This window comes from Oncorhynchus keta, chromosome 25, assembly GCF_023373465.1.
Source record: "Oncorhynchus keta strain PuntledgeMale-10-30-2019 chromosome 25, Oket_V2, whole genome shotgun sequence".
Taxonomy (NCBI): Eukaryota; Metazoa; Chordata; class Actinopteri; order Salmoniformes; family Salmonidae; genus Oncorhynchus; species Oncorhynchus keta.
In genome coordinates this window covers 24,013,663-24,024,572 of record NC_068445.1, presented here as the reverse complement: position 1 = coordinate 24,024,572, position 10,910 = coordinate 24,013,663, and the positions used below count along the sequence as shown (strand labels likewise).

The 10,910-nt window shown below is 42.5% G+C and overlaps 2 protein-coding genes across 2 annotated transcripts; one reads left to right on the top strand and one right to left on the bottom strand.

The window, feature by feature from the left end:
* The first annotated feature begins 981 nt into the window (after nucleotides 1-981).
* On the top strand, nucleotides 982-4,065 carry LOC118371610 (60S ribosomal protein L6-like). The gene is made up of 6 exons (XM_035757138.2): nucleotides 982-1,154; nucleotides 1,368-1,466; nucleotides 1,734-1,877; nucleotides 2,774-2,822; nucleotides 3,058-3,242; nucleotides 3,881-4,065. Exons 1-6 carry the CDS (start codon nucleotides 1,008-1,010, stop codon nucleotides 4,031-4,033), a joined length of 777 nt encoding a protein of 258 aa, XP_035613031.1. The 5' UTR covers nucleotides 982-1,007; the 3' UTR covers nucleotides 4,034-4,065.
* Nucleotides 4,066-5,329: 1,264 nt separating this feature from the next.
* On the bottom strand, nucleotides 5,330-8,430 carry LOC118371611 (dynein light chain 1, cytoplasmic). Its single transcript, XM_035757139.2, has 3 exons — nucleotides 8,267-8,430; nucleotides 7,334-7,472; nucleotides 5,330-5,698 (listed from the first exon to the last, which is right to left on the bottom strand). The coding sequence occupies exons 1-3, from the start codon at nucleotides 8,416-8,418 to the stop codon at nucleotides 5,561-5,563; spliced, it is 429 nt and encodes a 142-aa protein (XP_035613032.2). The 5' UTR covers nucleotides 8,419-8,430; the 3' UTR covers nucleotides 5,330-5,560.
* Between the last annotated feature and the right edge of the window lie 2,480 nt (nucleotides 8,431-10,910).

The following is a 10,910-nucleotide window of genomic DNA, read 5'->3' as shown; positions in this document are numbered from 1 at the left end:
TAGATTTAATTTACAATGTTTATTGACTATAAATTGTTTTATTTTATTGATAAATTAGTTGTTTCTCAAAGGACTACAAGGGCCAAGATTTGTTTGCGTTGTTTACGTCAACGTCAAATGCAACGTGGTTATATACGTAACTTCCCCGGATGTCGGTCTTTTTTTCATAGCAAAGGTAAGAATGGCTTCTCACCACACTACTGCATAAATAAAATCGGTGTTCATCCATACAAAATGCACCAAATAACCACATCCAATTTATACGGGTCTATTGATTATGTCCTTAAGAGTATTTATGTTTGAATATGGTTTTGTGTGTGATGATTTGTAAATAAATAGCGTTGTGTTTCGTAAGCGTAGGCCCACAGCCTGCTACATATCTCAACGCGTTGTAATTGAGCAGATTTCAGATTTGTCGCATGTTTCATTTCTATTCACTGGCCCTCACATTTGGCTTGGATTCTAACTTAAGGTGAATGGTATAGCTAACGTAGCTACGACTTGTCATGCCGGTATATGCTCATGCTTGCGTGTACACTTTCTCCAGTCATTTTTAGATGTTTTGTCAATTCTGTGTAATGCCTAATTAACTTGTCTGTTGAAATGTCCGTTTTTACCTGCACACTTGTGCTGTTATGTTACCAAGTTGCAGAAATGTTCATGGCATGCCAGTGTTGTAGTGGGAGGCAATCATCCATTGATGGGGCCTGCTGATTTTGCTCTATAATTTAACCATAGTTTACAGCCAACTATTTTGGTTACCCGTTCTTGACTATCAGAAGCCACAATGTTCTTAGCGGATAGGTTTGGTGTGCTAACATCAGGCTAGCTGTCACGTTCTGTTTCAGCACCATATTGAAAGTAGCTAACTAACCAGCATCAGCCATTCATGATCCACTAGTAATGAATGTTCGACCATGGAATTACTACAATCTTATACATCTATATTTGAGCAATATTTCTATTGTAGAAATAGGTTTAACCCATTCTGTTCCCCCTCTCCCCAGATGGCAGAGGGAGACAAGAAGGTGGCCAAGAAGGCTCACTGCAGCCGGAACCCTGTCCTGGCCAGGGGCATCGGTCGCTACTCTCGCTCCGCCATGTATGCCCGCAGGGCCATGTACAAGAGAAAGACCAAGACCACTGAGACCAAGGTGAGAGAGGCGAGGCACACCGACTGGGGGAAGCGGTCACTTTTTGGTTCTCTAGATTGAACCTGTTAAACTTGTTTGGACCCCAGGAAGAGTAAGGCAGCAGCTAATGGGGATCCCTAATAAGGCTTTATTAAAAACTAGATGTTGGTTAATGTCGAGTCATTTGTGTAGTGTACGGAAAGCCTCAACATGTGCTCTCGGTGCTTGTTTTAGATTGAGAAGAAGCTGAAGGTCAAGACCCCATCCACCATCACCAAGACTGTTGGCGGTGACAAGAATGGAGGCACTCGTGTTGTAAAGATGCGCAAAATGGTGAGTCTTTAGCTCACTCAAACATGGTTTCCTATATTGTGGTTGGCATCAAGTTTCTCTTGGGTCGTTGTAACCATTGCTGGATTTTGTAGCTCACTACCACATTCAGCAGATGAAGATTCCGGTTTGAGACGGATTTGGTCTGTCGTATACATAAAAGGCTGATTTTTACTTTTCATCGGTTCAATATACTGCATACAGTTGGGTCTGGTAGTAATTCTACACTTGTGAAGTTGTGTAATATCCCTTGACTCGTTTGCCCCCCAGCCCCGTTACTACCCCACAGAGGATGTGGCCCGTAAACTGAAGAACCATGGTAAGAAGCCCTTCAGCCAGCATAAGAGGAACCTGCGTGCCACCATCACCCCAGGAACCGTGCTTGTACTGCTCACTGGACGCCACCGCGGAAAGGTTAGATCGCATGCATTAATACTCATGCATGCACACACATTCATGTGTCATTGAGTTGGATCATACCGTAGCCTCACTCCAGCCCCACCACCTTAAACTGTCCTTGTCCTGCTAACTGGATGCCAGTGCAGGAAGGTGAGAACCCTCATGGCCAAACTCATGACACTGCTCTTACTCATAAATATCTGTTTCTTTCACACAGTGAAGCTTACTCACTGTATAATTATTTTGCAAACAATAATATTGCAGATTGTGTGCTATGCATATGAACTTAAACCCCTTGTTGCTCTGCTGCCCTTTAGTGCCCTACATGTGATAAGCTGCCTGATACTCCCACACTGACAAATCAGTTCACCTTTTGCCCACACATAGAAACACGCACACATATAAGCCTCACACAGGCATACTGCTGGCATACTACAGTAGTTCCCACACACAGGACTGCGCCCACACACTGAATTCACCCAGCAGGTCCTGCTGCTATGGTGTCAGCTTTTAAGTGCGGCTCAATTGCCAGAGGACACTCGCAGCATTGTATTGGGAGCACATAAATGTGTAAAGTGGAACATTTCCATTAAACTCAGGTTGTTGAACATCTGAACAGATTTGTTAAAGATTTATGTAATGTGTTTCCCTATACATTTAAATTGGCAGTGGCCTAGTACAATTTTTGTTGTACTATTTTTGTGGATAGTTTTGTTAATGCTCTTTATTCTAAGCCACAAGTTTGATGGTTTCAGCTATGGCACTTGCTTTTACCAGTAAGAATCTGGTAGGTTTGCGCTAGGCTGGAACTAAGCCTGTATGCCCTGTTTCAGGATCAGGGCTGGTGATCTACTGTAGCATGTACATGTGGTAGATGTTGTCCTGTGACTGTCTCTTCTCTCTCCTCTCAGCGTGTTGTGTTCCTGAAGCAGCTCTCCAGTGGTCTCCTGCTTGTAACTGGTAAGAACAACCAGTGCTTTCTTTGAAATATTCTTATTCATCACGGTGGATTGGAAAAACAAGTGTTGCATAAAGTTATTTTCAGAATGTCCAGTGAGATTTTTATTTCACATTCATGTCTGTGCAGCTGCGGTACCTCATCAGGTATCCATACCTACCTTGATGTGATGTTTTGAAAATATGCTCTTGCTATTTCAGTTCGAACTCAATCCCCAACTCGCACTCCAACTTTTAGGTCCCCTGGCCCTGAACCGTGTCCCCTTGCGCAGGGCACACCAAAAGTTTGTCATCGCCACTGCAACCAAGGTTGACATCTCTGGCATGAAGATCCCCAAGACTCTGTCAGACGCCTACTTCAAAAAGAAGAGGCTGAGGAGACCCCGCCACCAGGAGGGAGAGATTTTTGACACAGAGAAAGAGGTAAACCCCACATTAGACATACACACATGCACACTTTTTGGGATTTACAAACTATTGGGATGGAGTAGAGGTTAGGGTAACTATTGAAGGTTGTCATTGGACTGGTTGCGTACAGGCAGTGTGCGCATAATAAGTCGGGGTAGGCAGCTAGATTCAGCTGTGGATGGTCGACGGGCAGTAACATAATTATAATAACTGTGCCACTGCAAATTGACCACAAAGAGATTGCATTTTAAAATAACAATTTTATACCTTGATTACATTAAGACACAATCACATTTCCTTTTTAAAATGTATTAGTGGGAATAATTGAACAGATTTCCTAAATAAAATATTTAGGAAAAATATTCCTGGTATTTACTTGCCAGCTGGTTTTGGCCTGCGGACCCTGTTGCCGAACCCTGTACTAGATGAGCAATATGTGTATAAATCCAAATCCCTTAGAATGTTATTTGAAGAATAGTCAGTTTATCCAGAATGCTCTAATTGTTCACTTGGGTGGGGGTCTTTTGTTCAATAAATGGTAGATAACTGCTTTCCTCTTTGGTTGTGGCTAAACTAGGTTGTAAATAGAAAATGCTTTTAATTGGTAGGCCACAAGCTAAAGTTGTCTGACGATCTATTTCCCCCTGCTACAGAAGTACCAGTTGACAGAGCAGAGGAAGGAGGAACAGAAGACTGTAGACTCTCAGCTGCTACCCCTCATTAAGAAGGTTCCCCAGCTGAAGGGCTACCTGCGCTCCTCTTTCTGCCTCTCCAACGGTGTCTACCCTCACAAACTGGTTTTCTAAATGTTGTAATAAAGAGTACCACCACAGTCCTATCCCACCTTCTGGCTGTATGTGTTGAAGTTATGATATTTTCAATCAGAGGTGTCCTGGTAGACTCCCAGCAGCACCCTTGTAATTCAAAACTCACGGAGCGTCAGGTGTTTGGTTGCTGCAGTATTGTCTACCAAATCAGTTTCCAGTTGGCTTTCATTCACCCCTAAACTAGAATGTCTTCACTGGTATAGATTGAAGAGCTTTGTCAATTGACACTAAAGTATTCATGAGTTAACTGGCTACATTAACCTCCCATACAAAGATGTTGGGACAGGTACATGCAAAACCGTAACTTTCCATCTTGCCTTTGTATAGTTTAACTTGGGCCACGAGTTACGGAACTTGTTTCTAGGTCTGGACACGTAGCTGGCTGCTCTAAATTAAATTAGTAGCACACGTGCCCTCAAATGTGTATTCGAATTACTGTACATAAAGTTGAGTATTAGGTTTCTAAATAAACTTCCTAAATAGGTCGTGATGCGGTGTCATTCTTCGCCCAAATGGAGGATATCAGTTGCCGGTGATGTTAGCACACCAAACCTAGCCACATTGTGGCATCAGATTGCGTGTAAACAATGGTTAAAGAGGCGCGAGTACCCTGACGGTCTGAATTATTTTTTAGATCTGGACCAGGGATCCTATAAATCCCGTTCTATGGCTTGGCCCAAATTAAACTGCTATAGGAAGATAAATGTTCGGTCGGTATGGGTCAAATAGCATCCCTGGTTCGAATAGAAGTAGCCGAAAGGCTCCTCGAACGAAACAAGAGTTGACAGGTAAAAATCTGTCGTTCTGCCCCTGAACAAAGCAGTCACCTCACTGTTCTTAAACGTCATTGTGAATAAGAATGTGTTGGCAAGTCTAGTTAAAGGTTAAATAATTAGAAAGTAATCCGTTATCGCTGCTGTAGCCATCTAATTCGCACAATTTCTCTACTCGGAAACCGTACAGCGCAAAACTTGATATTTTTTTAATCTGGTAGATTTTACGCGTTGCCTTTAGAGTATGAACGATTTTATGGATTATTTTGGAAAAGAGCCCATTACCATGTTTTGACATGTACCTTTATGGTAAAGTGAGTGAGGTGAGAATTGTCACCCATCGCATGTAGTGTCTGTTTATCATAAAAATGGCCTCTTACACAATCAGTGCTGTCATTCTATCAACTTGGACAATCCACCTCGTGACAAGCTAGCGTCATAGCACAAATAATAAATTAAAGGAGTTTACATAAGTAGCTAAAATAAAGTACTCCAAAAGATACAGAGCCAAACAATATCGCTTTAATAAAAATAAAAACCGGTGACATCAAATCTACTGTAGTAGAAAACAAAAATAAATACAAGTGTTTAATCTCACATGGCCATGTATTTTTTTTTTCTTAAACAAAGCAGCACAGAAAAGGGCAGTCCCCATTGACCAGGGTGATAGCCTTTCTGTCGAGTCAGTATTTAATGGTCAGTTGGTGTTGAAGGGGCTGGGGCCGCTGGCCGCTTAGCCAGATTTGAATAGCAGGATGGCCACCTGGCCCAAGTAGAAGTAGATGAAATGCTTGGTCTCATGGGTCACATAGCTGCCAAAGTTCCTCCCTACGATGCAATGCCAGGTGGGGTTGTACTTCTTGTCAAACTCCTGGGAGGGGCAGAGAGGAATGCAGTAATGAATCAGACGCAGCATGCATTGACGAAACCATTATAAAGTGAGCTACTGAACAAAATTAGTGTTGGTCCCATGTTTCATTAGCTGAAATAAAGGATCCCAGAAATGTTCCACATAAAGTGCATCTCAAATTTGTTTACAATACCTGTTAGAGATTATTTTTCATTTGCCAAGATCAAATGATTATTTTTTTCACCTTTAACCAGGTAGGCTAGTTGAGGACAAGTTCTCATTTACAACCTGGCATCCATCAAATAAAATGTTATTTCTCACAGGCAGATACAACAGGTACCTTACAAGCCCTTAACAATGCAGTTAAGAAAATGTGTTTAGTAAAAAAAATACAAATAATTAAAGAGCAGCAGTAAAATAACAATAGCAAGGCTAAATACAGGGGGCACCGGTTAGTACATATTACCTTAACATGTAGGCAGAGTTAAAGTGACTATGCATAGATAAACAGAGCGTAGCAGCAGCATGTTGAGGAGTCTTATGGCTTGGGGGTAGAAGCTGTTAAGAGGCCTTTTAGACTTAGACTTGGCACTCCAGTACCGCAGCAAAGAAGTCTATGACTAGGGTGGCTGGAGTCTGACAATTTTTAGGACTTTCCTCTGACACCGCCTAGTATAGAGGCCCTGGATGGCAGGAAGCTTGGCCCCAGTGATGTACTGGGCTGTACGCACTACCCTCTGTAGTGCCTTGCAGTTGCCATACCAGGCAGTTGCCATACAAACCTTTTGAGAATCTGAGGACCCATGCCAAATCTTTGTCATATCTTATTCACAACTTTTTGGTGTGCTTGGACCATGTTAGTTTGTTGGTGATGTGGACACCAAGGAACTCAAGTGACACCTCTTCCACTGACATGCAGTGCCTTAGACCACTACGCCACTCGGGAGCTGTAACTGTACCTAGTAAATAATTTCATATAGTTTTCCCTTGATTTATAGAAAACCAGTAACTTGTCAGGCAGCTAAAATTTAGTATGAAGGTCGGACTATTTAAACTCAATTTCATACCAAAACATCTCTTTACCTGTGTACGCAATTATACAGTTCCTTTGAGCGTCTAACATATCGCAACAGCAAATCAATCCCCTGCAGCCCCGAGTGTAACTTTTGGCAAGAGTCACAAGGACTCTTCTGCATGGGGAATAGGCAGAGTTATTCAGCCACAGACCTAGCGGACTAAACTCGCCAGTGAAGAAAGTTTAAATAACTTCACCCAGACTTTGTGGAATCTAGCTCCCACTGTACTTAAGTTTGTCCTCTAGTTGTGATTGTTAGCAAAAATCCACTTTCAATAAATGTAAACCGTTTGCGCATGCTGTTGCTATAAGCTAGCAACTCAGTGCAAATGCACCCATTGAATCTCAACCTGGAAACAGTGGTGGTATTTGACTAGTATTTATTGAAAAAGACAGCAAACAAAGGCACGCAACTAAAGAGGCCAAACAGGTAGACTGTGGGCATTTAATTGACCTTGGGCGAATCCATGTATTATGGGCTAGATTTCACAAAGCCTGGTCTCCGCACAACACTGTTAGTGAAGTTCAGTGACTTCCATGGACCACAGACCATGTTAGTCATTGACCTGTCATCTGGGTACCTTCTTGATGTATGCAGCGATGTCTTTCTCGATGTTGTACTTCTCCAGTGCCTGCGTGGCGCACTCCACTGCGTCCTGCTGCATCTCCTCCGACATGTCCGCATTTTTTATGACTGCTTTTCTGTCAGACATGGTTGCCCTAGGAAACCAAAACACATCACGGTATTAATGGCATGGGAGGATCAACATGGGCTCACCCAGCATTTAACGGTACTCACTTATTCTATAAAGCGCTTGGCGTGTTAACACTAATCCACTAGTAGCTAAAGCTGCATCTTCAGATCGGAGCTTAACACACAAAGCACCACTTGGCCGGCTGCCATGTAAATAACAGTTACACAACAGGCACATGGCATCCCTGGGAACTATTATTTTATCAACGTTGCATAACAATTTCCATCACCGCTACTGCGCAGTTTCTATGGATACGCTTCTAAAGTTAATTGCTAGCTAGAATTGTGTTCTCCAAATAACGGGGGGTGACCTTTGCTTTGATAAATAGCTAGTTGGCTAGCTAGTTAACGTTTGTTATCAAGATTGTTACAGACAAAACAGCTAAGTTATACAGTAGCTGGCTAATACCATTTCCCCAAATGAGTCAAGAGTTAAAATTATCTAACGTTAACATTCTGAGTAGACAGCATTATTTTCCTTTAGGTGTTAACTTACTTCGCTAACAAGTCCGTATGTCAGGATATTAGCTAAGGTTAGGTGTCAAAATGGAAGTTATTGATAGCTGTCTGACAATCTAAACGTTAGCTAGCTTGCAGGTGAATCAACGTCAATTACCATTGTGTGCCACTCAACAGCAAATAACGGTTTCCACTGTAACGTTACTTATCAATTCAGATAACAAATGAATAATATACCACCTCCCCCACTATGAACAAATGATATCGATCGACATCTCATAATAGCCAAGCTAATTTTTACCTAATTAATCCAACGCCGGTTGTCTCCGCTGTATGGACGCTTGGTTTCACAGCTACAACTCCCGCTAAATAGTGGTTGACAGAAAGTAATGTGGGTGTGTAACTGACCGAACTCGATCGCACATATCTCCTATTGGCTACGCCGTTACGCATTTGATGTAGTTATTGGTTAATCTGTCGCAGCTTTCGCTGGTGTTTCTCATTGCATTTTATTTCAACCCATCATGCTTTACGGTTCCCACGCGTCGTTGGTTTCGGTGGAAACCGTTGTAAACAACAAACGTATCAGTTTCTAAACCATACTATACCACAGACAGAAGGGGTAACTTGTAAATAATATATTTCACTGTACTGTGTTTGATATTACAGCTTGCTGCCTGCTACGAAAAGTCCTATCTGACGTTGGACTCCCGAGTGGCGTAGCGGTCTAAGGCACTGCATCTCAGTGATAGAGGCGTCATTGCAGACAGTGGTTCGAATCCAGGCTGTATCACAACCGGCCGTGATTGAGAGTCCCATAGGGCGGCGCACAATTGGCCCAGCGTCGTCCGGGTTGGCCGTCATTGTAAATAATAATTTGATCTTAACTGACTTACCTAGGTAAATAAAGGTTAAATAATAAAAAATGTTAAATTTACAACAGCTGGAACCCTTCTAGCCCTGACCTGCTTCTAACTGGCTGCTTTGCAGCAGACTAAAACAAAGCCAAAAAAACATAGAGATCCTACTAAATTACCGGGCTAAAGAGGGCTTGCAGTTGACGTACGACGCATCCTGGCGTCCATGTTAGAACACCCGCATTAACTCTTCTGACAACAACAGCCTAGTGGCTCCCCAAACTGTATGATAACAGTCCATAAAATTAGTTTGATTCATCAATACGGTCTATCTGGGTTCAAGACCTTGGTCAAATTGTCCCAAAATAGTTGTTTTGAATTTTAGCTAACTCTTACCTCATTTTCAACCTGCAGCCTAAATTCTCAATCTGCTATGAAATGTCAAATATTACATTAATTTAACAAAAGCTGGATCCCTTCTAGCAATGACCACGAAGAGGAGCCTGGAGGTTACTATTGCACACACACAACAACAAAAACTCCAGTGATTGTCATATAGTCATAAAATAACAAGCGTCACATTTATAAATCCGGTGAAATATCTGACTCGTTGTTCCATCTGTGGTTGACGTGTCAAAATATCCATAAAACCTAACACGGAACCCAAACCGGCTGCGCTATCGTGCATAAATGTAATTTGTCCCCCTACACAAAACGCGATCACGACACGCAGGTTAAAATATAAAAACAAACTAAACCAATTACATTAATTTGGGGACAGGTAGAAATGCATTAAACATGTATGGCTAGCTTGCACTTGCTAGCTAATTTGTCCTATTTAGCTAGCTTGCTGTTGCTAGCCAATTTGTCCTGGGATATAAACATTTTACCAGAGTTTGTTTTGATATTTTAACCTGCGTGTTGTGATCGCGTTTGGTGTAGGGGGACGGAGATGTATGGTGTATGGCATTGAAGCACGTCTGGAGGTTAGTTAACACAGTGTCCAAAGAAGGGCCAGAAGTATACAGAATGGTGTCTTCTGTGCAGAGGTGGATCAAAGAATCACCAGCAGCAAGAGCGACATCATTGATATATACAGAGAAAAGATTCGGTACGAGAATTGAACCCTGTGGCACCCCCATGAGACTGCCAGAGGTCCGGAGAACAGGCCATCCGATTTGACACACTGAACTCTGAGAAGTAGTTGGTGAACCAGGCAAGGCAGTCATTTGAGAAACCAAGGCTATTGAGTCTGCCGATAAGAATGTGGTGATTGACAGAGTAGAAAGCCTTGGCCAGGTCGATGAATACAGCTGCACAGTATTGTCTTTTATTGATGGCGGTTATGATATCGCTTAGGACCTTGAGCGTGGCTGAGGTGCACCCATGACCAGCTCGGAAACCAGATTGTATAGTGGAGAAGGTACGGTGGGATTCAAAATGGTCGGTGATCTGTATGTTAACTTGGATTTCGAAGACTTTAGAAAGGCAGGGTAGGATAGGTATAGATAGGTCTGTAGAGGGGGATGACCGCAGAAGCTTTCCAATCTTTGGGGATCTCAGAATATACGAAAGAGAGGTTGAACAGGCTAGTAATAAGGGTTGCAACAATTGCAGCGGATAATTTTAGCGAGGGTCTAGATTGTCTAGCCCAGCTGATTTGTAGGGGTCCAGATTTTGAAACTATCTGGATCTGGATTTGGGTGATGGAGAAATGGGGGAGGCTTGGGCAAGTTGCTGTGGGGGGGTGCAGAGCTGTTGAACGGTGTAGGGGTAGCCAGGTGGAAAGCATGGCCAGCCGTAGAAAAATGCTTATTAAAATTCTCAATTATTGTGGATTTATCGGTGGTGACAGTGTTTCCTAGCCTCAGTGCAGTGGGCAGCTGGGAGGAGGTGTTCTTATTTTCCATGGACTTTACAGTGTCCCAGAACTTATTGGAGTTTGTGCTACAGGATGCAAATTTCTGTTTGAAAAAGCTATCCTTTGCTTTCCTAACTGCCTCTTTACTGAAATTCATAAATGTATCTAAGATACAGGTGTCTAATCCAAAATCCACCACTAGACACTTGGATCTGAAGGATTCGTTG

What these genes read in the sequence shown, in the direction of transcription:
- LOC118371610 (XM_035757138.2), top strand. Translation starts at nt 1,008, where the DNA reads ATGGCAGAGGGAGACAAGAAGGTGGCCAAGAAGGCTCACTGCAGCCGG. An exon ending in CCAAGACCACTGAGACCAAG is followed by an intron (nt 1,155 to 1,367) that starts GTGAGAGAGGCG and finishes TGCTTGTTTTAG; the next exon opens with ATTGAGAAGAAGCTGAAGGT. An exon ending in TGGTCTCCTGCTTGTAACTG is followed by an intron (nt 2,823 to 3,057) that starts GTAAGAACAACC and finishes TCCAACTTTTAG; the next exon opens with GTCCCCTGGCCCTGAACCGT.
- LOC118371611 (XM_035757139.2), bottom strand. Translation starts at nt 8,418, where the DNA reads ATGCGTAACGGCGTAGCCAATAGGAGATATGTGCGATCGAGTTCGGTC. An exon ending in ACCGGCGTTGGATTAATTAG is followed by an intron (nt 7,473 to 8,266) that starts GTAAAAATTAGC and finishes TTGGTTTCCTAG; the next exon opens with GGCAACCATGTCTGACAGAA. An exon ending in TCGCTGCATACATCAAGAAG is followed by an intron (nt 5,699 to 7,333) that starts GTACCCAGATGA and finishes TGCCCCTCCCAG; the next exon opens with GAGTTTGACAAGAAGTACAA.